This window comes from Lathamus discolor, chromosome 7 (genome assembly GCF_037157495.1).
Source record: "Lathamus discolor isolate bLatDis1 chromosome 7, bLatDis1.hap1, whole genome shotgun sequence".
Classification (NCBI taxonomy): Eukaryota; Metazoa; Chordata; class Aves; order Psittaciformes; family Psittacidae; genus Lathamus; species Lathamus discolor.
Genome location: NC_088890.1, coordinates 3,666,982 through 3,693,444, shown reverse-complemented (window position 1 = coordinate 3,693,444; position 26,463 = coordinate 3,666,982). Strand labels below are relative to the sequence as shown.

Below are 26,463 nucleotides of genomic sequence, written 5' to 3'. Positions count from 1 at the left end.
TGTAGTCTTATGTTATCCAAAAATTATGTACGTTAGAATATAAAGATTAGTACTTAAATTAGGAAATGTTTTCTCATGAGAGTTTCAACTAGTTAACATTTCTATTACTATATAACAAAAATTATAAACTGATTATTTTGTTGCTGGGTTATAACTCTTCCTAAAGCTGTGATTTGCAAGAGATCTTAAAAGTCCATTGATTTATCTCAGTAGAACACTGACCAAATTGTTGATAGAAGAATTAAAATCGTGCTTCCCAGTCCTGATTTTTTTTTTTTCCTATTGAATGCTAAGAGGGTTTTTGCAGTAAACACAAGCATGGTGCATGTTTCAGAATCAACTTTCAGAAATGGTATCAATCACTCTCTATAGTGTTCCATAGGAGAGGATTCATTGGGAGAAATTTGCTTTGTTGTCTTGAGTGACTAGATAACTAATGTTCACATTTCAAATCCTTTGGGGGCAAAGCTGAGTGATTTGTAGCTTTGGCATGAGAAAGTGGAGAAGAGTGTATACTGTGAGCTTTTCTATTAATATGGTGATAACCACAGGATGTCTCTGTTATGTTTGAGTTTAGAATGGGACCTACCTGAAGGATTTAGCAGGTCTAGTCCAAATTCTTATGTATGATGCATGAGCCAACAATCAGAGCTTAGAAACCAAACAGAATGTCTAATCACAGAATCACAGAATCCCAAGGGTTGGAAGGGACCTCAAAAGATCATCTAGTCCAACCCCCCTGCAAGAGCAGGGTAACCTACAGTACATCACACAGGAACTTGTCCAGGTGGGCCTTTAATATCTCCAGTGTAGGAGACTCCACAACCCCCCTGGGCAACCTGTTCCAGTGCTCTGTCACTCTTACAGTAAAGACGTTCTTCCTGACGTTAACGTGGAACTTCCTATGCTCCAGTTTACACCCATTGCCCCTTGTCCTATCACTGGATATCACTGAAAAAAGCCTAGCTCCATCATCCTGACACCCACCCTTTACATATTTGTAAACACTGATGAGGTCACCCCTCAGTCTCATCTTCTCCAAGCTAAAGAGACCCAGCTCCCTCAGCCTCTCCTCATAAGGGAGATGTTCCACTCCCTTAATCATCTTTGTGGCTCTGCGCTGGACTCTTTCAAGCAATTCCCTGTCCTTCTTGAGCAGAGGTGCCCAGAACTGGACGCAATATTCCAGATGCGGCCTCACCAAGGCTGAGTAGAGGGGGAGGAGAACCTCTCTTGACCTACTAACCACACCCTTTCTAATGCACCCTAAGATGCCATTTGCCTTCTTGGCCACAAGAGCACATTGCTGGCTCATGGTCATCCTCCTATCCACCAGGACCCCCAGGTCCCTTTCCCCTTCGCTACTTTCCAGCAGGTCAACCCCCAACCTATACTGGTACATGGGGTTGTTCTTCCCCAGATGCAGGACTCTACACTTGCCCTTGTTGAATTTCATCAAGTTTCTCATATTCCAGAATTCCTCTTATGCCACAAAGTATGGTGGTTCTGCGATCTCTATGGCTATTGAATTCTAACCTTTGTTATTCTGGGTCTCTTAGTGACTTTAAAATAACTTACTTTCTTATAGTTTAAAAATTTACGTTACATCTTTGTATTCAGATATATTTACCTTTCATTTGTCTCCAGCTGAATTACTAAAGAAAATGTATTCAGGTTTTTGCCTTACTTTAAGTTATACTTTCTTCTCTGAAATGGTAAAAAAAAAAATCTGATAGGGCATTATTTTAGCAATTTGCAGCATGTTCTGTCTTGAATTTATCAAAATACAGTATGTGAATGCAAATTGCAGCTACAGCTGCATCTGGAAAACAGTAGGAATGAGATTACTTCTGTGCATCTGCCCAGATTTGTTTGTTAGCAGATCTATGTTCAATTCTCAATCTAATGGCCTTCTTGAAATATATTAATTTCCAGAGTAAGCCTGCAAAAATTATTTGTTCACGTATATTTTAGGGAAGAAACACTATCTGTAGGACTTTCATGTTGAGCTTTTCTTGTATATCTTTACTCTACTGGGGGCCACTGTTCCCTTATTTTTCTTGACCAGAAATGGTCAGGTCATTTCTTAGTGTCTTACTGTCACAAAATGTAAAATGCTCATCCCAGTTACTTTGTTTAGAAAATCCTTTGAGATTAGCGGTTAAAAAGTAAGGGGATTTATATTTAGAATCATAGAATAGTTAGGGTTGGAAAGGACCTCAAGATCATGTAGTTCCAACCCCCCTGCCATGGGCAGGGACACCTCACACTAAACCATCCCACACAAGGCTTCATCCAACCTGGCCTTGAACACTGCCAGGGATGGAGCACTCACAACCTCCCTGGGCAACCGATTCCAGTGCCTCACCACCCTAACAGGAAAGAATTTCCTCCTTATATCCAATCTAAACTTCCCCTGTTAAAGTTTTAACCCGTTACCCCTTGTCCTGTCACTACAGTCCCTGACGAAGAGTCCCTCCCCAGCATCCCCATAGGCCCCCTTCAGGTACTGGAAGGCTGCTATGAGGTCCCCACGCAGCCTTCTCTTCTCCAGGCTGAACAGCCCCAACTTCCTCAGCCTATCTTCATACGGGAGGTGCTCCAGTCCCTGATCATCCTCGTGGCCCTCCTCTGGACTTGTTCCAGCAGTTCCATGTCCTTTTTATGCTGAGGACACCAGAACTGCACACAATACTCCAGGTGAGGTCTCACAAGAGCAGAGTAGAGGGGCAGGATCACCTCCTTCGACCTGCTGGTCACGCTCCTTTTGATGCAGCCCAGGATACAGTTGGCTTTCTGGGCTGCGAGCGCACACTGCTGGCTCATGTTCATTTTCTCATCAACCAGCACCCCCACGTCCTTCTCTGCAGGGCCGCTCTGAATCTCTTCTTTGCCCAGTCTGTAGCTGTGCCTGGGATTGCTCCGACCCAGGTGTAGGACCTTGCACTTGTCATGGTTGAACTTCATAAGGTTGGCATCAGCCCACCTTACAAGCGTGTCAAGGTCCCTCTGGATGGCATCCCTTCCCTCCAGCATATCAACCGGACCACACAGCTTGGTGTCATCGGCAAACTTGCTGAGGGCGCACTCAATCCCACTGTCCATGTCAGCGACGAAGATGTTAAACAAGACCGGTCCCAACACCGATCCCTGAGGGACACCACTTGTTACCGGTCTCCAGCCGGACATCGAGCCATTGACCACAACTCTTTGTGTGCGGCCGTCCAGCCAGCTCTTTATCCACTGAGTGGTCCATCCATCAAATTGATATCTTTCCAATTTAGAGAGAAGGATGTTGTGTGGGACAGTGTCAAACGCTTTGCACAAGTCCAGGTAGATGACATCAACTGCTTTACCCTTATCCATCAATTCTGTAGCCCCATCATAGAAGGCCACCAAATTGGTCAGGCAGGATTTCCCCTTAGTGAAGCCATGCTGGCTGTCACCAAGCACCTTGTTGTTTTTCATGTGCCTTAGCATGCCGTCCAGGAGAATGTGCTCCAAGATTTTACCAGGCACAGAGGTGAGACTGACTGGTCTGTAATTCCCCGGGTCTTCCATTTTCCCCTTCTTGAAAATGGGGGTTCTATTTCCCTTTTTCCAGTCGTCGGGAACTTCACCTGACTGCCATGATTTTTCAAATAGGATGGCCAGAACTTCATTCGCCAGCTCCTTCAGGACCCGCAGATGGATTCCATCAGGTCCCACGGACTTGTGTGCGTTCAGATTTTGAAGATGGTCTCGAACCAGATCCTCTCCTACAGTGGGCCCAAGTTCTTCATTCTCACAGCCGCTGCATCTATCTTCTAAGACCTGGGTGGTGCAGTCAGAGCCTTTGCCAGTGAAGACCGAGGCAAAGAAGTCATTCAGAACCTCAGCCTTCTCCAAATCCTGCGTAGCCAGTTCTCCCGAAAGCTTCCTCAGGGGGCCTATGTTGTCCCTAGTCTGTTTTTTGTTTGCTACGTGCCTGTAGAATCCCTTCCTGTTGTCCTTAACATCCCTGGCTAGGTTTAATTCTAACTGGGCCTTAGCCTTCCTAACCTGGTCCCTAGCTTCCCGGACAATATTATATTTTATTATATAAAATAAAACTCATCTTGATTTCAATGTAGGTGGTAAATCTGAAGAGTGAACAGACTTAAATTGCATGCATTTGACATTTGGAAATGTTATCCAAGTTTATTTGTCCATGTATTTCTTGAGTGAATAAGCATGCATTTGTGACATACCCTTCACCCCTTAGCTTCTTTCTCCTCCTTGGTGTTCTGCCTCTGCTACTGTTGTGTTCTAATTCCTAAGTTTTTTTTCCTTAGGCTTTCTGTTTCACTAGCATAACTTTACTTTAGGTTACATTATGTTACATTATTGAGTGCTGCCTGTAGGAACAACCTATCACAGCTTTCTTTCAGGCAAGACTGATACTGATTATTGTAAACGACCAAAGGACAAATCTTATGCAGATTACTTGCATAAAATTCACTTCTGTGATATCTTAAGAGTGGAAACATGCATGTTGGAGAGAATAGCATGTTAATGTTTGCAATAAATCTTTAGTCATCTGTATTTTAGTGGTGTTACCTCATGCAAAGAAGATTTTTCTAGTGGGTCTTACAGGTCTTACAGGTCTGAATGTTTTGAAGAGAAAAGTATTCTATTTGAAAACAACTGCAACAATATGTGGCATTTTGCTTAAATTTATTATAAGAATGCATAAAATGGTGTAATACAGCAGCTTGTTTTCCATCTCTCCTTGGATCAATCTGTGCAGCTAAAATGCTTAGTAAAGTTTCTGAAAGCACTGCTCAGCAGTGTTGCAAAGTAAGTCCGAAGTTATTTAGCAATAGACTAAAATAATTGATTTTAATAATTTAGGGTTTTTTAGTCTCTCCAGTAGCTTGGGAGCTTAATTGTGTTTTACAAGGACAAAGGAATGTTGGGCAAAACATTAGCCAAAGTGAAAAGGAAGGAAGGAATCATATATTGAAAGTGCGCAAGCAATGAAATCAAATCATGTCAACAGAGTATGTAAAAACTCAGCCTATTGATTTCTCCATTCTTTACTGACCTTGGCGAATCACTAAAGTATGACATCTGACTGTACTTTTCCAAACAAAATGCCCAAAGCAAACTTTTTACAGAAATCTGTGTACCTTAGGATTGTTTCTTACAAGGAATGCGTTATATTTTGACTCACTGGAGATGAAGTACTATTGTGTCTTGCAGGCAAGAGTTTACTTGAGTAAGGGAGAATTTAAGATAGAACAATGTAATTTTGCTTCTACCGTGATTGTATAGCTTGAGAATGTTCATAGATGCTGTCTATAGCATGCTAAAGAAAAAAAAAGGCTGGAAATCCCTGGCTGTTAAATGTTTCGTGAACAGGATGCTTATGCTGATTCTATGACCTGTCTGTTGGCAGTAGATTGGGATGTGTGGGAAATGCATAGTGAAACCTGCACTTCCAGAGCAAGGGCAGTAAAACTACAGTTCAGTAGTAACGTGCATCCTTGGCAGGTTTTATGATATGCAGTAGCTTACAGCTTTTATATGCCTTTAAAAATTCCCTGTATTAAACCATTTCATTCTATGTTCTCATCCATGCTGAAGAAGAAATCATTAGACAGCATACCTGTAGTGCTGAAGAGAACAGAATATTTTTGTGTGATGACTCACAGAATAGCCCAGGAGAAAGGGGAAAGTAACTGTGTGACCTGCCAGTCACCTGTAATCATTTCCTACCACCAGCCTGCTCTTAAAAGAACAGACTGTAGAAATTGTTCTTTAAAATAAAAATACTGACTGCTTCTTATCAAAGTTTTGGCCACTTTCTATAAAGAATAGAGCGTTAAAATCTGGACTGGAATATTAAAAATGCTTCTTTTCATTGAACTCAGACATAAAAAATTGTCTTCAGGAGACTGAACTCCTTTCCTGGGAATCAGGGATCTGTTTGCAAACACTATTGTATACCCAAGCAGACATTCATATCAAATGCATTACTGAAACTGCTTTATCAACATTGCCTATGAAGGGGTGATTGTTAACTATATAGAAGCTTTCAAATAAGTACTAAGTTAATATTTTTAAGTTTTGAAAAAGTCTAATTAATCCCCTAAGTGGGCAACCTTGTACAAATGAATGGGACCTACTGCTCTGAACATTTGGTACAAAATCCAGTACCATGTATGTTTTAAGCAATTTGATTCTTGCATTGCTGGAATATTCCTAGCTCAAGGACTTTTATTTGTATAATTTTTAAAGCTGGTGGTACCATTTAAAATGTTTTGAACTCTGTTCAGCAAGTAAGACAGGACCAAGTGGAGGGTTTAGTTACATCCTTCTTTTCTGAAATCTGATCTTGCAGAGGGTGTATCTGGGGGCATGGTTTGACCTGTTGTGTTTAAGCAGAATTTCTATCAATAGAAATAAAAAATTATGACATAAACTTGAGCTTCTATTTTTACATGTAATGTTTTTATAATGAAATGTTAAGAAATACACTACTACTTTACTTCAGTATATAATATACTGTATCTTATTTAAGTAGTAAGAAGGGTTTAAATCCAGAAGTAAGCAGACCTGATAGTAGCAGAGAATAGAGTTCCTAGAGATACAGGTTGCAATGCAAAATTTGAGTGTTTATTTGCTCTTCTGTGGCTTAAGAACCACACTGCAGTAGGATCTTATGCATGAAAATGCATGTGGTGATAGCTGTCTTGTATTGATGTAGTTGTTTTCAAGATGAACGTGTTCCAAACGTGAATCTTCAGTCTCCTCCTCTTCACTGTTGTCATGAATATCGTCATCACTGAGATGAGCCTTGCAGATGCGTTCTGGAGGGACTGTCCTGTGATATTGTAGGAGTAATTATATTTTCATTAATCAAGATAAATTATGAAGTTATAAGTTATGTCGAAGATGCTGTGTATTTGGAGAATTGAAAATGTTAATCAGTACATCAAAATTTCTCAATGTAATTATTGAGGACATCTACAAGTCATTCTTTTTAAAATTCTCTCCTTGCATTGTATTTTCATTTGTACTTGTTTATACTTATTTATACTTCACATAGGAAAGTATTGCTACGTGTTGCTGAATGAAAACTTTCTGTACAATGCATGTAAGATACTCTGTCTATCACTCCTTTGCTTTGTAAACTGCATGGAGGAACCAGAGAGCACCATTAACTGAACAGCTGGGTTGGCCAAAACCTGCAGAAAGGCCACTTCCAGTGTTCAGCAGCAGCTGGTGCCTCCTTCCAGTGCCTTTGCAACCAGCTTGGACTCTGGCCCAAGAGCAGAAAACGCTGGTGCTTTGTTGTGCCTATCAAATTGTAGCTGCCTGGTCAGACATGCAGCCCAGGCAGTAGTACAGATTAATGTCTGGAGAGAACTGGTGCTCAGTATCTGTGTGTTTTCAAGAACTATTAGGCTGAAATCTCACTTTTCTCTTATCGTATGTAGAAATACTGCAGTAGAAAACTCAGGATTTAGCACCTCCTTCAGAATTTTTTAACAAAGCTTTACTTAAAAGTAGCAAAAAAGGTTTACTTTAAAAACGGGTTTAGTTAAAATGTAACGAAGAGTGCGGAAATTACCTTATTTTATTATTGTTCAGTCTTAGAAAACGTAGTTTTCTCATTTCATCAATTCCAAATGGTACAGACTTCAATTCGTTGTGATCCAAAAACAGCTCTCTTAGTGTGTGGTATGCTCCAAAAAAAGATACTGGATCTACTCCATCATCAGTAAGTTTGTTAAAGGACAGGTAGAGATACTCCAACCCTGGCTTCATGTGACCAAAGACATATCCTGGAATTCTTTCAATCTGATTTCCTACAAGTATCAGATGTAGTAAAGATTTTGGCAGATAGGAGGGAACATGGTATAACTTGTTATAAGAGAGATCAATTGATTCCAAGTTCCTGCATGGGGGGGGGGGGGGGGGGGGGGAGGAAAGAGGATTAAAACATTATAGCATACTGCATCATTAATGCTACATTACAAAATTTGCTTGACATGATACCAGGAAACTAGATTTCGAAAGGAAATTTGTTTCTGTGAATGAAACAAAATGCATTTTCGGGAACATGGTGGAGTACAATTACTCTGGGAATAAAAAAGAATTGAAGTCATTAATTATCAATGAAGCACAATGATTCTGTTGATGGGAAGAAATCTACAGTAATGAGTACAGAGAGAAGGCTGAATTGAGAAACCTCAAGGGGGTAATTTGTGGTTGATAAGCATTGATTAATTACAATAAGGAGTGACACTGGAAAGTGTGGAATAAGAGGGGAACTTAGTGGTTATGACATTGATTTTAAACTCATTCTAAAGCCCATCTGAAATTGAATTGTTTTGTGAATGGCTCCTTTAGAATCCTTCCAATATGCTTCACTTCCAGAGATGAGAGAAGCTGTTAGGAGCAGTGTAGTTGTTTTCAGATTAAGCATTTTAGAAATCCAGAAATCAATTGATAGGACTACGGCAGGCTATGGCAAGCTACCCTACATAGCTTAGCAAATAATTTATCAGAAGAACCAAAAGCAGTATCACTTTTTGCTGCTTTCATTCTTGTTGTTTGCTCTGCTTACATTCTACTCTTACAGAGTGTGGCTGCACAGTCCTACTTTCATCTTACTTTGATTTTCAATCTAATGAGAAATAAGGCTAGGAAAAATTAAACTATTTTAAAGTTATTGGTGAGATAATTATATATTAATGCCAAGTTATTGTAATATTATATGGAATGTTATTGATAATTTATATTCATTTTTTGATTGGATAGTCAGAAAAATATTTATGCTCTTATGTTACTATGGTACAGATTTGAGGCATAAAGTGGTTTTGTTTGAAAACTGACTGAATACCTCCTAGATTATACAATTTAAGAAAAGGAAATTAAAGTAAATTAGCTAAGGAAAACAAGCAAATAAAAAAATAATTACAATTTCAAATTAAAAGTAATGAAGTGGAGAAGTATTTATTTTATTATCTGACTTATTAATAACAGAGGAAAAACAAAATAATGACAGTTTAAATGATTTGTACTTACTCTTGGTTTATCCAAGCCAAAGGTGCTATTCTGTGCTCTTCTAATTTGTTATGCTTTAGTACAATGACATTTATGTTTCTTGTATGGTTAAAGCAAATTTCTGACACTTCTTCAATTTGATTATTTTCAAGGTATAACTCCTGTAAGTGCATTTGGAAAGAAAATGTGTGAAAGCAAAATAAGCTGTTCTTGCCATTGCAAATTCAGGATGTATCTTTTACATGTCCTCCATACTGCCAGATACATCTGAGAATTTCTGAATCAGTTTGTAGCTGAAGTGTGACTTTCAGGAACGCTATTTTTCAAAGCAATTGTTTTGTTTTCTCACTTGCTTTGAAAGAGCAAATAGAAAAAGAGCTGTATCTTTTGTCTTGCCTGATGTTGTGCAGTGTAAGAGTATATAATGTTGGTGGTGAGAGTGACAAGAGGGTGTTAATATTTTTTGTCTTGGAAAGTTATTAGTGAGAAAAATGTAAAGAGTCTTGCTTTCTTCATATTTTTGCTAGGCACTTGTGAGCTTTGAAACTTTCAAATCTGTAGAAATATGAATGTTAATGTTTTACCGAACTTAATGTTGTGACTCTACAATGTATGAAAGTACAGTCTATATATTATTAAAAATACTATTTTTAATCTCTGTGGTTTACAGAGATAAAATTCCTGATAATCCCTTGCAATGTAGGATAAATATGAAGTGAAATAAAACTGGCTAGAATATCTGTAGGACTTAAAAGAGAATTTCGGGTCTGTAGATGAAGACTTTGGGAAAAGAGGAAAGCAACTTCATAGCCTGAAAACCATTGTGAATTTATTAAATGTTGGTTTAAAATTAAATGTTCCCAAAGCATATGAAGTGCACAAAACCTTGCCAGGTGTTCACTGTTTCATCAAGGAGGGATGAAGGGAGAAAAAAATAACTGTTAGGTGTGAGTGAATGGGTAGTGGAGAGCATTAGGCTGAAGTAAAGTTGCAGGCAGTAGCTGCAGAAGAAGGTAAAGTTATAGAAAAAATGCTGTTGGGGGTTTTTTCCTCCTCGCATTTCAGTTTCTGAAAGATCCTAAGGATAAAAGGAAATAAATACAAGGATGCTGAAATGAGAATGAGGAAAGGGAAAGATAGAATCAAGACAGATAGTGAAATTAATAGGTAGCAAGACTTATCTTTTGAAGTAAAGACTGAGGTAAGCTGAGAATGAAACTAAAGAGAGATTTAAAGGGAGGAAGAAAATACCTTCCAGATATTTTCCCTAAAAAACCACAAACCACTGCACAAATCATGTTAAAATTCTAGGCAGAGGAATGGGATGGGAAATGAATAAAAGAAGAAATTTTTTTAATAAAAAATCAAGGAATAAGGAATCTGTCCAGGAAGAAAAATGAACCTCCTGTACAAACACTACCCCGTACCCCAAATGAGGTGAGATTCAGCAAAGGCTTGGAAAACAAGGGAAATTGAGACTTAGGCCAGCCAAAAAAGGCAGAGGATGGTTAGATCTAGGCATCTTTCTCTCTTTCAGACTAGACAATCTTGATTCCTTTAGTCTTTCCTTATAAGACAGGTTTTCTATATCTTTCACTATTTTTGTTGCTGTCTTGTGAACTTTGTATGGTGACTCAAAGTTCATAATGGTTTTGCACTGAGACATGATCTGTATTAGGAGTGTTAAGTGAAGGATGTGTAATGGAACAGATAAAGTTGCAGGCTACACAGTTTTGTGAGACAGTACTAGAGAAATTCAGACTTTAAAGATACGTATTGGGATGGAGTTGGTATATAAGTAATTTTCTAGGGGTAATTATTTAGGAATAAAATTGTAACCGTATCTAGAAAAAAACTTATAAAAATTGAATTTATCTCTACCTGATGATTTTAAGGCAGTAAATAAGTGGGGGAGGAAAGATGAAGATGGAAAAATGAAGTTTTCTTGTTTTGATGGTTGGGTTTTGTTTGTTTGGTTTTTTGGTTGGCTGGTTTTGTTTTTACCTCAAGAGTGGTGGGAAGACCTTGTGGGATAATTCTAAATTTATTTCTTCCTAGTCGCAAGTAGGAGAGACTTTTCAAAGGAGAAAAGGCCAAAGGACTGACGTTTGCTTCACTAAGTTTATTTCCTTCCAATTCCAGGGTGATCAAGTTCTTTAAATCTAGGGAGAAAAAGGTCAGATATCTGATAGTTATTGCCATCTCATATCTTGTTAAAATATATGTTTTAAATTTAACAGTCTTAAACATAACTCAGATCAGTTCACACCATTGAAGAAATATAGTGAAAGGGTTTTCCTTTATTATCTCATAATCATAGGATTATACTGGTTATTAGTTTGTAGAACTTTAGAGAATGACTAGAGCTTTATAGCTTCCTCACCACTTAGAATGGAAAAGAAAGCAGCTGTAAGACTATAGGTATGTTCAACATATCCATCTCTACTTAGTAACCTTAAACAGAAGCTTCCTTTGGAGAGTAGCAGTTGCATAAGAAGGGAAAATGTAATTTAAAAAAACTCAGTCATCCAAATCCTTCAGCTTTTGTTGCCTTTGGAAAACACGGCACTTAAAAGCTAGCAATTATTTTTCTGGTTATAAAAACCCATGCATTTGGTTGAACCTTCTGCTTTTCAAATTTATTTCAATATAATTCATATGATTTATATTAAATTTCTAAATACCTTTTAAACCGTCCTCATCAATGGCATGAAGGTGGTTGTCATTTATTTTTATTTCCTCCAAAGTTGATGGCAATTCAGATGGAATATGTGCCAGCATATTTCCATCCAAATACAAACGTTTTAGCTTTTTCAGGATCTTAATCATAGGGAAGAAGAAGATTTCTTAGATTATCAAGGTGTAAAGTGTACGGTTAAACATATAATGTAATTATAGTTAATGTTTTCTTAAACACATGCTTTTGAAGATTTGCAGCAGCAGTGCACTAATATCCAGTGTTTTGAATAAAAAATGTTTTTCTTCTATCAGTCTACTTAATTGAGGGTTTTATGCCCAGTATTAACGAAAGGGGCCAGTTAATGTAATGTGTGACTGAAAAAGCATTAACTTTCCGCATGGCCATCCTGCAGCTATCTATTCCTGTTTGTATTATTGCTACTGTCTTTCGGTCATGTAGGTGTTACCTCAGTACACCACTGCAGTATTTAGGAGTTCGAAGTCCATGCATTTATAGGTAATGTGTTTATACTCTTCATTCATGAGTAAACTGATGGTTTTCTGTAGGTCAGAAAATTTATCTAGGCATAACAGCAACTTTTTCAGTGGCCTAGGATTTTTATTACTGCAGCTAGCTTTAAGTACTGGCATGAAAAATGATTGTAGCTTAAATAAATGCACATCAGTAATTGTGCAGTAGTGAGCATTTCTTAAGAAGGTGGAGTTGTTTTAGCAGTGGATCTCCTCAAGCCTGCTTTCTTCCAGTTTTGCCTTAACTGCCTGCTGTGATGTAAGCCTCACTAGAATTTATTTCACAATTGGGACACCTTCCTGGTCTGTCTTTTCCATCCACTTTGTGGAGTTGTAGGAGCTGAAATCCCTTGAAATCAGCCAAAGCTGTTAATTTTATGTGGAGGTAGGTGGTATACAGTCTCCTACAAGACTGATCGCATATGGCAGGAAACAAAACACACTGTGATAATTCCGTTTGTTATTCTTACGCTTTTTTATTCATCTTGCCTGAAAAAGCAAGGCCTTGGTGCCTTACTTCCACACTTAAATTACTACCTGTACATACTTGCTTGCATGAGAAATTACTATGAGACTGTTCTGTCTTCAAATAAGGAGTATGTAGATGCACTTGGAACAGCCTGTTACCATGCATGTTCCCAGTGCAGGAAAAACAGGGAATGTAGAAAGATTCTTGGACTATTTTACAAGACTGTTCTTCTAGTAAGCAGCAGTGCTTGGAAGTTTCTCATTAAAGATAGTGAGCAATAAGCATATAGCTGATTACATGAACTACTGTTCAGTGGATTTTTATAGCAAGACCTACCACAGGCAGATCTTTTGGGGAATTCAAGAGCATAATAAGCTTTACAGAGCTAATGTAATGAGAAAGATGATACTCAGGCTCAACATTTGTAAATTTATGTGTCCTGGGTAGTGTTAATGGAATGTGAGCCCTTCAATTCTGAAATCTCTCAACTGCAGCTGATAAAATGTCAGAAAAATGTCTCGCTCTCATTGTTTAACATTTAATACTTAGTGAATATCATTCAAAAATCTGTAGCTATTCTTGATATGACAAGAGATTTCTTGAAAAAGCCAGGCTTAACTGTACTGTAGTTATATGATGGTTACTCATACTAGGGGAAACTGTTTTGGGTCCATAGACTGAAAAGCAGGAAAAGCTTCCCTTTAAGCAATAATTAGTCATAGGACAGTAGAAAAGTTAGGCTTTCTTACTTTGAATGCTCGTGGACCTATGCCGGGAGAGGTAATATTGTTTTTACTGAGATCAATCCATTCCAAATTAGGTATCCCATTGAATGCTTCATCTGAGATAGTAGTGATACTATTTCCTAGGATAGAATTCAAGAAAATAGTTTATGAATGACAGCATGCATCTGAGTTGTGTCATACTATGCATCAAAAATATATTACAAAAATAGTTGTATTATGTACAATAATTGTGTTCATATTAGCATTTATTAGTTAGAATAGTAAGCAAATCTAACTTATTGCTTTAGAGGCTTAGAAATTAGAATTCACTCTAATACATTTCTATGATAAGGAGCAACAAAGTACTAATACTGCTGTTGACTGCATTTGAGAATGGATAATGTTAATTCATAAAAAAATCATGCAAATTAAAGCTTATATCTACCTGTAAGGTCTAGACTTGTTAGATCTGGATCTGAGATTGGTGGTATTTGTTTAAGTTTGGCATTAATACAGCTTACTGTGGTGTCCGAGGTTGAACATCCAGATGGCAAAGGAGGAGCTTCTATGGGTGGAACTGGAATTGGGAAATATGGCATTCTGACAGTACCATCATCTTCATCACTTTCATCTTGTATGTCTTCTTTTGCATCTCCCTTTCTTCTGATAGGCTTCTTTTCTCTGTGATAGGCTCTATACTTCTGTCGATTTTTCTTGCCTTTCCTTCTTCTTTTCTTTCCATCCTTTTTATGACCCTCTTTCTCTTTAACCTCTATCACTTCTGTTCTCAGCAGTTCATCTTTTTCAGTTTGAATATGTGCTGATGACAATACACTGGTGTTGTCAAGGTCATTGGGTTCTGGAGAATCACCAGAAAATTCACTTACGTCATCCAGTGAAATAATACTTGAATCCAAAGAGGAGGCTAACCGGAGGCCATGAGGGGTGAAAAAAAAATAGTTGTCTGATAAGAGGATATGAAACTAAAGTTTCAATAAACATATGGTAGCTATAGAAGAATAGTATTCCCCTTAGAATATTATTTGAAAGAATAAAAACACTGTCTTATATTGCTGCTTCGACTCAGAAATGTTTGAGTTGACCATACAGAACAGTTTGTAGATAGGCATGGTTCATTGCAACCCAGAAACAAAAGGGAACACATAAAAGGAATTTGTTTCAGTCAACACAATTTCTAGTTCTAGGTTTTATTTCTATGATGTCTCTACTCAGTGTATTTCTTTGTGTCACGTGCACACACGCACTTAAGGCTAAATAATATTTTCATGGTGAGAGGTGATTAAGTTCAGTACTTTGCAGGCTTAGGGTACTGGGAAAGGGGGAGGGAAATCACATTTCACCTTCATTTCCTTGTTTCTTTTTTAAAGATACTGATTTTGTTTAAATTTTTACCAATAAGCAGAATTACAGTTCTTTTGTTCCTCTTGAGAGTTGACTTCTTTCTCTTGATTTATATCAAATAACTGCATATTTTTTATACTCCTAACAAGATTTACAAGTCTGTGAACTGTATGATGTTTATTATGCATGTCTAATACATTAAAAATGGCTAGTAGCTATTGATTGATCCATTGTAAATGGAAGTGCAATATAAAATATAACCAGATGTTTTTTCTTTGCGCATTTTCAAAAATTTTTAGAGGTAGGAGAGAAGAAGCAGAAAGGGGCAAATAAAAAAATAGAAATACGGTTATTTCTACTGTTGCATACTTAACATCTTAATTTCATTAAATATTACATCAAGCTCATCTAACACGCAGTGTACTGTAAGAAGCTGAAGTCAGCTTGCGTTGAAATTATGAAGACCTGCTCTTACTATGTAATTCAGGACATTTTGTCTATAAAAGGGTAATGTGTACTTTGTAATCCTTGCTATCATTAAATGCAACGTTTGTGTTAGGTTTTGCATGAGTTAGTTTTAAAATAGTAAAAATATTATGGTGTACTGTACCAGTATCAGAACAAACTGGGCAGCATTCTCCTGGAGGTATAATTGTTTTGGGACATGTCAGAGGAGAGCACATGGTGGTATCACATATCACTTCTCCTTTTGAACAGAGACAGGTAATGCAGGGCTTGGGAGACCAGACGGCTTTATCATACATAATCATCCCATTAGCTGTGCAGTGCCCTGTCTTTCCTAAGAAAAGAAAGTAGAAAATTGGAGTTAAACAGCTTAAACTGAAATGAAACCAGCAGTGCTCATTTAGAACTTTGGAAAGAAGCACTACTATTTTGTTCTTATTTTCAAAATATGTAAAATACACCCTATTCTAACGATCTTATCCTTATTCCTTCTTTTTCATAACTGCATTTTCTTGTGCTTTGTAGTAGTCTCCAATCCCTACTTAGTTCGTGGCTGCTCAAGCTATGGAGGCAAAGGGAGAGGCACACAATTAACGTATGTTATCTGCTACAGCTTCACAGTGAAAACTGTGTGCAGGTTCTCTGTCTCTCTAATCCTCTGCTCCCTCTTCCTAGCCAGCTGATGAGGACCCTTACAAGCTTTGTCTTCTGGATAAACTCATGAATTATTAAACTTGAGAGATACTCCTAAAATGGAAAGATTAAGCCTAGATGGTGAGTTTCTGAGGGTGTTTTGGATGATAGCTCTTCTTTCCTCTCCATCCTTAGAAATGGATCTCAATGAAAGATGTGCATAGATACAGCTGAGAAAGAAGAAAAGTTTGCTTCATCGAAAGAGAGTTAAAATATGTCCTGCAGAACTTCAGAACGTTTTTCTCCAGACCCGCTTCTCTTTCTTTCTTGTGCACTAGATGTCTTTTCTAATATACTGGACATAAAATGAGAAAGTTTTGTTAGGGCTCTGTGGAACCAGAAAGGTAACAATATTAATTTTTGTAGTGACTGTTCATAGGCTTAATGGAAATGAAGTCCTCTTCCCTGTAACTTGCGTTCAGAAAGAAATGTAGACAAGATGTATTCTTTAAGCTATACCCAGATATTCAATAGGGAAGTTGTGTGGAGAGTGTAAAGACTTTGGAAGAAAACTCTTCCAAATCTTCCTTTCCTTCCAGTGATGGAGTCTACCTAAGAAAAAGTTTCCCTGAGCAGCTCTCATCCAGACTCCAGGATAAACATTGCACTTTAGCATTATGCTTTTTGATTTTTTTTTGTTTGGTTTTTGGGGGTTTTTTTTATGGGGGGGGGAGGTTGTGGGTTTTTTTGTTTTGGTTGGGTTTTGGGGTGGTTTTTTTGGTTGGTTGGTTGGTTTTTGTCTTTTGAGAGAAGGAAAGCCAGAGTTGAAATCCTTCATGTGAATCCTTTTCTATTTTTGAGCATACCTCTGAATCTGATGAGATTCTCCTTTCCTTCCTTTTTCCTCTTTCTAATAAATGCATTGGTGAAGTGTTTGTTTCAAGCTGAAATCCCATTACTAAGTTACTTCGTACTGTCCTGAATAGAAATAAAAATAGGTCCTCTTTTCCTATTTTGCTTGACTTCCTCCTTCCAATGAAGATTTAATACAGTGGGAAACTCTCATCTAAACTAAATTTATGTGCAACTTTCATTTGCAATAGGCTGTCTTTGGAGGGATTGTTTGCAGGGTTTGTTTTCTCACACTCCAACCTGGTCCATGCTTGGTTATTCAGTTTTTAGAACAGAATTCAGTATAGTCTCTAAATATCCTGACAAGAGTGTTGTAAATATTTGGTTTGAAATGTCTCTGGAGTTAATATTTGATTCAAAATCAGGTATATTTCAGTGTTTCAAGGCAATCCTCCTCTCGGCTTCTTAGCAATGGTGCTCCTTTGCCTTTCTGTTTAAAGACCATTGGATGTAAGCCTGTTTTCTAGAATAAAAATTAATTATAGAAATCATCCTGCTGGATGCTGCTCTGTAGTCCTTATTTGTTACTCTGAGGATGGAAAGAGGGAGAAATTAATCTATTAACATTTGCATTTTGATTTTTTCAAAGCTCCAGGGTATGTATACATCATTTCAGCTGCATAAAGCTGTGCTCTAATCAACTTAAGCCATGTTAACTGAAGGAGGAGAGATGAGTTAGCCCAGGCCAAATGTTAGTTGGCTGGAAGTCCCTTGTCGTTCTACCCAGGTATCTGTAATCCAGCTGTTTGCTGGATCCTGACTTCTGTTTTTTATATGCTTGCCAGGAAACCACAATATTTCTTTTAAATAATCTCCAATGGAAACACAAAAAGAACACTACACTTTCTCATGTTGAACAATAATATGTCAGCTGTTCCAGGGGAACATATCTGGCTCAAGATGGACATTCTTCTGTGTTTCCTTAAATTCTTTATTTTATTTTAGCTGCTAGACTGTATCTGAAGTTGGGGCAAATCTTGGCTGAATAAGCATAAAAATATGGGTTATCAGGTCTTGGCCTCTGCAGACATCTTTTAACAAATCAGCTTGTTTTGTGTGTACATGAGAATTATTTAAAAAAAAACATGACAAATGTGTGTGCTCAAAAGCAAAGAGGTACCTTTTTATTGCATTGCAATAAAACCCTTGTGAGACAGAGTAGAGGCTGCATTGAGGTGCTCCTTAGAGCTTTTATCCACTGAATAACTTCTGTTGTATTATGAGCAGGGTGAAGTGAGGATTAAGAGATATTAGAAATAGTGCAGTAGTGCGTATGGTATTCTGCAATGCTTAGTGGGCAGATTGTAGACTGTGAAGGACAAACTGCTGTAAATTACCTTCTGTTGTGATGAACTCTTTATTTTAATTTAAATGGTTCACATGATTTTTATATGGAGGAAGGAGATGGGTCTTGTTACTGTTAAACCTCTATTTAACTGTTGCTTTTCATCCTGCATATGATATCTGTAAATTGTTTTTTAGGCTACTAAGAGTAAAATAAGTAGCTAGGAGAATGAAAATTAAGGTTTGGATTGCATTTTCTTCTGTAGTAAAGCAGGATTAATAGTAGTGTCCTATTATTTAATAGGCTCCATTTTTTCCAAATCTGACATGAACTTGAAAATACTTAAAACTTCAAAAGCTAGACTGAAAAATACCTTGTGGTTGAGGTCCTTGGCAGATGAGCACAGGACTTTTAACCTTTGGAAATATGGTGTAAACTCAGCATCAAGTTCCAAATAAAATGAGTTCAGTGGTTTTAGCTCAGCTTTTGGATGCAAGTCCAGATAGAAAAAAACAAATGGGGCAGGGAGGAGGGAAGAGCCATGCATTATTTCAGCATGACTGATGGTCTCTGACAGAGAGACTGGAATATCTTACGTGAAGTGTGTGCTATTTATGTGGTATTTTCCTCTGCTTGATTAAAAAAATATTTTTAAATTAAAGGTTTGACATTAGTAGTATGGATTATAAGAGTAATATTATAGTACACACTAGAAATGTTATTTGTCTAGAGTTTTGCTGGTTTCCCCCGGTTAAAAACCCTTACTTAAAAATATATTACTTTAAATGGTTCAGCCTTTCTGAAAGCAGGGACTCGCAACAATTAGTAATTATTAAGAAAATGTGACTCAAATATGTTTTGCCATCTAAATTGAGACCTATTAACCTAGTGGTCATGTCTTTCATGTATGGCATACTATAAGGCTTAACGCTTATGAAAATAGATTATTTTATGTAGAACAGTGGTAATCAGGGTTTGGTTGGGTTTTTTGGTGGTTTTGTTTTTGTTTTTCTTTATCCTTATAAAATTGCATATGATGACTTTACTCAGTGTGTGATCTCTTGGTGCTGGAATGAAAGTGACTATGTCTTTCTCAGCTATAGACATGATCCTGTGTGGGTTCTTCAGAAAACCCTAGTGTCTTTTCTTCAATCTTTGAACCTCTTTTCATGAAAAGGTATGAAGCGTTACAGCATTTCAGTAATTTTCAGTTGGTTAACAGGTTTCAAAACTGAAAAATGCTGATAGTAGTATTCAGAAGTTCTGATCTTCAGAATGAATGGATGATTATTAGACTCTTGTGAATCTTAATTTTCCGGTTTGTGAGTCATAATTTCCCATTTGTGATGTTGAACATAGAATCACAAGCATCCTAGAGCAAGAGTTGTCTCTTCCTTTACTGCACTAAGGACCAAAGAGATGCTTAACAGCTCTCAGTCCTCAATACCTGTATAGCCTTCTATTCTTTGAGGTGACTGAAGAGAAGCCTGTTAAAATTGCCAAGGCAGGTTTCAATCAAGATCAATGAAATCATGCTTTTTGTTTGTTTGTTCCTTAAGACATCAAATACTCTTCCCTACCTCTCCTTCAAACACCATAAAATACGTATTAGTGCAGCAATATAGAAACCTGTAGATCACATGAAAGGCAAGTTTTATATAAATCATGCTGTTGAACTTCTTTTAAATAAACCTGGGCTCTTGATATAGATGGAGTGTAAGAGTGATCTTGTGTTGAATGAGTGTGGTTTTTCTCTCCTAGCTTAGTTTTCTGTCAGAAGGGTTTGGTTTGTAATGTAAGTTTGATATGGCAGCTATTACTGTCTATTATTAATTTATTTACAAAAGAATTATTTCTGAAATATTGCATGTAGCTGTAGTTTGCTGCTTTTCAAAAATACAACTCAAAACAAAAGAACTTAAGTCTATTTTAAGTAACACTGGTGTTACTGGTGTTAGGGCCTCAGTGACATGTTAACTGACTTAGGAGATGTCTTGAGCAAGAAATTCTTCAAAATGGCCTTCAAATGTGCTATAGATTTGTAATTATGAGAATATTCCAATAACATTTTTATTAGTTAAGACGAAATGAGAATGCAGAAAACTTGCAGAAAGGTAAACTGGCAAAGCAGGATTCCTTGTTGGACTTAGGCACGGATAATTAAATAGCTTCATATGCTAACCCCATCATTATTACAGAAGGCAACAAAATTAGATTAGCAAAAAGGTAACAGTTTCCTTTCAGTATGTGTTGCAAGTAGAGCTAGAATAAAGCTTTCTTGAGTTGATAAGTTTCATTGGAAATCAAGAGAAAAACCTGCCTATTCTGAAGTAGTAGAGGGGCTTTATTCTTACCTGGCAAGACACTGTAACTAGATTCATGTCCACCCAAACCTATGAGAGAGTCAAATACTCCCATAACACCGTCATCAATATTAATGAGAGGTATGCTGGGTACTACAGCAACTGGATCTGGAAACTTCATCCTTGTCTGTCTGCGGGCCTTGTGCTCAGCTGAGGAGCTCCTTCGTGGTCCTCTGTGGCGCATTCTTCTCCTTTGCCTCCTGAGGAGTGCACTAGTTTCATTTTGAGAAAAATCGATGCACAGAGACACAAGCAGGAAATAATAGACTAGTGCCGTAGCCTGCATGTTTTTATGTGTCTCAGAAAGTATTCTGGAATGGGGAAAAAAAAAAAAAAAGGAAGAAAATTAGATATTTGAGAGCTTTTAATAATTATGTTAGTCATATCATAGAATCACAAAATGGTTTGAGTTGGAAGGGACTTTAAAGCTTATCCAGTTCCAACCCCCTGCTATTGGCAGGGACACCTCACACTAGGTCAGGTTGCTCCAACCCCCGTCCAACCTGGCCTTGAGCACTGCCAGGGATGGGGCAGCCACAGCTTCTCTGGGCACCCTGTGCCAGCACCTCAGCACCCTCATAGGGAAGAATATATAGTATGCTTTTCAAAACCAGGTGGACCAATACATGGTAGGTCAGTATAACCAAGCTCCCTGTTGGAAAGAAATTGCCCTTGTGAGAGCTCAGGTAAGCAATTTTGATTCAGTGTTTGTTTAGTTCAGTGTTTAGTTCAGTGCCCTTGTAGGCAACAGCCAAATTCAGATAGATGCCAGCTTTGTATTTGGGGTTGCATTTGAAGAGGTAGTTTAGATTTGCAGTTTAGTAGTTGTTACTGCTTCCAGCAAGGGTGTTCTTAAAAGCTGTAAAGAGTTTCTTCACTTTTTTGATTGCTATTATTTCCAGCAGTTTGTTGTAACTTCTGAACATGGGAATGGCAAAGTAACAGAAAAATGCCCAATTTATTTCTGATACGCTGCCCCAAATGCTTTTGGCTTGTCACTTCTGTGCAAGGTATTTTTCACCAGAGATGAAATGAGAGATGAAATGAGATGTTGCTTTTGCTTCCATTTCTAGCCATCCTTCTCTTTAATAGAATTTTTTTGGTTCTGCAGTTTAGAAGACCTTTTGGAAGTTTGATCATAATAGCACGATCTGTGACATCCCACATTTGATTTCCTAGTGGAAATCTCTATTAAGGATAGGTATTCTAAAAAGGTTGATCTATAATGGGTTGTGTTCTGCATTTACGTTCTAAGAAATTCATAATTCCTGTTTATATGGAACCTTCCTAATAGTTCTACAGAAAAATTAGGTTTATTGTCACCAATAGGTGGCATTCCAAAACAGAGCAGTCAAGATTCAAGAGTATGCATAGAAAATGTATCCAGCAGTGGCTATACCTGTGTGGAAATAAGATTTTGCATGTCTGAAGTTTTTAATGATTTGTCATAGCTCTGCTGGCAGAATTCTTTCAAAAAGGAAATGCTGTTGTCCTGTGGTCTGTTTTAAGTTGGACAGTGAAGATACTAGAATTCTTGTGATGTTGAGAATTAGTGAGGAGCTTGGGACTTGGAGCACTTAGGAATTGTGTCCAAGACAAGGCTTGGGGTATATCTATGGTGTTTCTCTAAGGAAGTATTGAGGGGGTTAAAAAAATGCTTTCTCTTAACGTTCATCAGTCTGGCTTTATATGTAGGTGTTAACTTTGGAGTTAATCTTAATATAGTTACTTACATTGTTTAAGTACAGGAAAGTATTAATTGAGGAACTTGAACTGGTTTTGCCTGAATGAGATTTTGTTTAAAACTTTGTACATCTTGTTATTTTCTGATTTATGTAGTAGGTCAAATTTTTTGGCCCAAGCTGCCTAAATTTTCTTTAACATAAGGTATGTGATTGTGTCTTCATGCTTTCCACAGCATAATTCTTGGTTTTGGTTTGGTTTGGTTTTTTTATTCTTATGTTTTAAAATGGGAGTTGGCAGTAATAAGCTTAACAGTATGGTTTTATTTCTTTCTAATATTGTAAGGTTTGTGCTCAACTATTTTAATTTTAAGGTAGTACAGCAAATGTATTAATTTGTAGAATTTTGTTAAGCTAAGCTAATAGTTTGATTTCCATATAAAGGCAATTTGAGCTGCAAGTGGCTCAGAAATCCACATTACGTCTCATGTAGTAGCAGGGTTCTTAAATTAATCCATGTTTTAGTTTACTGCTTTCTACCCATCAGAAATCATATTCCGAAGTGCTGTATAGACTTCAGACTGCCCATACATTTATTTACAGAAGTTACTGTCAGTTAATATATTGGATAAATGCCAAAGCTTTTACTCTGCATTCATGATATCTGTCCTTTTTCAGAAAATACTCATTTCTTAGTACCTCAGCTTGCAGGACCAATGACCTAATGTTTTTGGTTTCTAACTTGTGTGGTAATAACTGGCTATAAAATTACACAGTAAACTTCTGTTCTGCAAGTTTGAATTAAACACAGAGAGAGCCCTTAGGGAAAACTGAATATACAAAGAAAAGTTTTGAACATGTGTATTCATTCTGTTGAGCTAGTGGCATCTTAATTATAGTCACATTTTTATAGTATACTTTATAATAACACCATAGCTATGTAGTTACAATGCTGCTACATTATATTTTGGCTTTTCTGACATTTAAGCATTTCTTCCTGTGACCATGGCATGGTATAATGTATAATACGTATAATAATGTATAATGGCATGACTGAAATACTTTTCTATTCTCTATGTATGTATTTTTAAAAGTCAGGAATAATATAATGTAATTTTCTGTACAAACAATGTCTCAGGGTTTTTCTGTTAACTTCAGTATAGAGTAAAACTACAATAAATCAAATTATTTTTAAAGTGAAATTTGGTTTTATAAAATACTTCATAATTACAAATAAAAAAGAAAAGACAACAGGCATACCCCCAATAATATCTCTTTATAAACTAACCCCGTTCATATATGTGAGTTTATATGCTATATTTTCACACCAAGTTAACTCTTCAGTACTGAAAGCTTAATAAGTGCTGTCTCGCATTTTAAGGCCCAAATTGTGAATATTGTGCAAGAAAAAGGCCTTAAATGCACTGGGCCTTTAATGCCCATAACTGGTGTCCTCAGCTTATCTATTAGGAAGTTATAATTAGTATAGTGCCACACAACTTTTAATTTTGGGGAAATTCAACTTATACAACTTTTGTAACAAATAATTACATATAAAAATAAATTATTGACAGTTCATATAATGAAATATTAAATCTTTGTATTGCCAGATACCCTCAACATGGCTGCACTGCTATACTTTTTTTAATTTTACCCATAAATGTGTAGATCATGCATAGAATGTGAAAGCATCTGTATTACCTTTATTTTTATCATGTAATGTGTTCAGTAGTTTGTAGCTTTCAAAATGTTTGTCTTCAGTATCTGCCATTTGCTATTATGTTAATGGAAATAGTTAATTTTTCAAGTAGTGACCCTTTAAGAAAACCGGAGTATCAGAATTTATTCAATAATCTCTCTTTATGCATTCTAAACTCAAACATGTTTCTAAGATGTCAAGGTTATTTCTCATGACACACAAGGAGCTAAAGTGATTTACCAAGATTTTTACATACTTTTCTTTAAATTTATTGCATAGAAATGAGTTACATTTAGCCATACCAGCAAAAGTAATTGCGCTTTCAGTTAGTTAAAGCTTGAATGCATGGCAAACATTCATACCAAACAAAAAGCAGCTCAACTGGTATTGCATATTTTATCTAGAAAAGCATTTCTGTTCAGTATTGCTAAATATAGGCAATATTATTTCATACATATTTGCAAAGTTAACATAGTTTAAGCCATAACACCATGCTTTAAGCGGTAATTTAAAATTTAAAACATTTTACCTTGTAATCTAACCTAACAGCAGATTCTGCTTGGTTTCATTTAGTCTCCAGTTGCAAATGAAACAAAATCACAGTGATATCTTTAAAATAAACAGAGAAACAGTAGGGTTTGTTGAAACATGTTAGCTGATTCCTTAGTTAATTCTGAAATAGCTTCTTTCCCTGGGGACAAAGCGCTGTTCTGTTCTGTGTGCAGAGCATCAGCTAATACTGTTACTCAGAGAACTAAAAAGCTCACTTAAGGAAAATGAAAAGCAGCACAATATGTTCGGTCCGTAGGCTGACAGGGCACAGCTGGAAATTCCCCTTCAGTTGCATAAAGAACAGGAAAATGGAGAGTTTTCAAAAGACACAAAACCTGTGTATTTTATTCCATTATGGTTTATGTATTTAGAAGTTTAGTTTCCAGATAGCATGGTTTTAGCGTAATTTATTATTTCACAGAGATAATATATTTTGGCAAGCCTAAAGATTGACACAGATAGCATTTATTAAAATCAGAGCTTTTTTCTTCATATTTACTCAATCTGTATCTGTCCTTATAGCCTATAATCTGTAAGCAGCAAACTTTTTTGGTGAAGTTTTTAGCATGGAAAATTTTTCTTTTGTCCGTTTACATGAATGATTTCACCCTAAGTTGTAGCTTATGTATGGAAAATTAAATGACTGAAGCATTTTCCCTTCATTTTTGTAAGGCTAATTACATCCTGAAACATGATCCTGAAGCACAGCTATGCAGAAGCTGCAGTGAAGTCAGTAATCCAAATATGAGAAATGGGGGGGGGGTAAGGGAGAGGATAATGGTACGTTACCACAAGTCCTTTGTATGCCAGCAGAGCCTTCTCCTTCATCTCAGATAGACCTTCTTCAGGTTGTCAGTGTTTGATGTGATGCTGAGTCTACTAAGCCTCAGAAATGACAAATTTACCTGGTGGATGGAGTTGTCCGAGTTCTTCTGACATTAAAAATTTGTTTAGTGCTTGAATTCATACTCTGAGGAGTGTTCAGACAGTCGCAGAATGGTAAAACCATTGAGTTAACCGTAATTGTTAGCCAGCATGTGGTGGAAAGATACTGGGAAAACACATTGTCTCTTAAAATAGTAAGTCAGTTTCTACTGTGCTTTGCTTTGCAAAGTCAAAAGAAGAAATATTAAACTTCTGTAGTTTATCAGGAGCTGTTTGAAGAGTGGAGTTGGTTATACTCAAAAAATTAAACTGGCATCTGAAATGGCACAGTTCAGTACCTTTGCTTAAAAGCACTGATTTATAAAGGGGGAACCCAACAATAAGCCAATTCTTCTAGCATAACTGGGGAAGAGAACAGCAAAAAACATCTTCTTGTATTTTTGCATGTGAGATAAAAGGCCTTATGTATTTAAATTATGATGTATTTATTAGAGACAAAAATGACCTCATTCACTTTGTTATATATTTAAATGTGACTCCTTGCACTTCTAATTGCTGCCTCAGGATCATTTGATAGTGTTCTGACAGAGATCTACAGCCAGCCAGCCTAGCTGGGACACAAGACTGCCTGCTAGCAGACCAGTAAGGTGGATCTGGCCAACCTTTGCTCATGTGAAGCCCTGGTTTAATGCATCTGCTTTGAATGTGACACCTCTGATAGCTGAATTCTAGTAAATCCTTAAGGCTGGACTTTAAAGTTAGGTTGTGTTTTGAAAGGTCACTATTTCCCAGCAGCTTTCCAGAACTGATTGGGACACCACCTTGTCTCATCTGCTAGATCATAAATTGAAAATCCTACGTCCTCTAAGAAGACATAAGGATCTCTGGAGGTGCTTAGTTGGTATATAGACTTCTCTAAAACAGATACTTTAGCATGAGCAGTGAAGCATGAAGGCTTTCTAATTGATCTGAGATGATCTATTTGTTAACGTGTATTCCATAGTCAGGGTTTCACTCAGAATGCAATTGCTGGTAAGCAAACACTTCCTCTGATGCCATGACTGCTTTTAATATGTGCGTAAAAAGTCCTGGAGACATTATAGTTCTGGTGGTACCCATGTTTAGCCTTCCTTGTGGTTATCTTTAGATCTCTGTTCTCCTTTAACATGTGTGCCAAAATGTACT

At 37.0% G+C, this 26,463-nt stretch overlaps 2 protein-coding genes across 5 annotated transcripts in view; one reads left to right on the top strand and one right to left on the bottom strand.

The window, feature by feature from the left end:
* The window catches only part of CENPP (centromere protein P), a 150,302-nt gene that overhangs the window by 90,492 nt on the left and 33,347 nt on the right, over nucleotides 1-26,463 (top strand). The window lies entirely within an intron of this gene.
* ECM2 (extracellular matrix protein 2) lies at nucleotides 4,679-24,576 on the bottom strand. Its single transcript, XM_065687576.1, has 10 exons — nucleotides 24,371-24,576; nucleotides 20,452-20,771; nucleotides 15,413-15,601; nucleotides 13,886-14,365; nucleotides 13,465-13,580; nucleotides 11,721-11,856; nucleotides 11,041-11,198; nucleotides 9,058-9,197; nucleotides 7,598-7,924; nucleotides 4,679-6,847 (listed from the first exon to the last, which is right to left on the bottom strand). The coding sequence occupies exons 2-10, from the start codon at nucleotides 20,744-20,746 to the stop codon at nucleotides 6,640-6,642; spliced, it is 2,049 nt and encodes a 682-aa protein (XP_065543648.1). The 5' UTR covers nucleotides 20,747-20,771; nucleotides 24,371-24,576; the 3' UTR covers nucleotides 4,679-6,639.

What these genes read in the sequence shown, in the direction of transcription:
- ECM2 (XM_065687576.1), bottom strand. Translation starts at nt 20,746, where the DNA reads ATGCAGGCTACGGCACTAGTCTATTATTTCCTGCTTGTGTCTCTGTGC. An exon ending in TTGGCTTGGATAAACCAAGA is followed by an intron (nt 7,925 to 9,057) that starts GTAAGTACAAAT and finishes CCCCCCATGCAG; the next exon opens with GAACTTGGAATCAATTGATC. An exon ending in CTGAACAATAATAAAATAAG is followed by an intron (nt 6,848 to 7,597) that starts GTAATTTCCGCA and finishes ACAATATCACAG; the next exon opens with GACAGTCCCTCCAGAACGCA.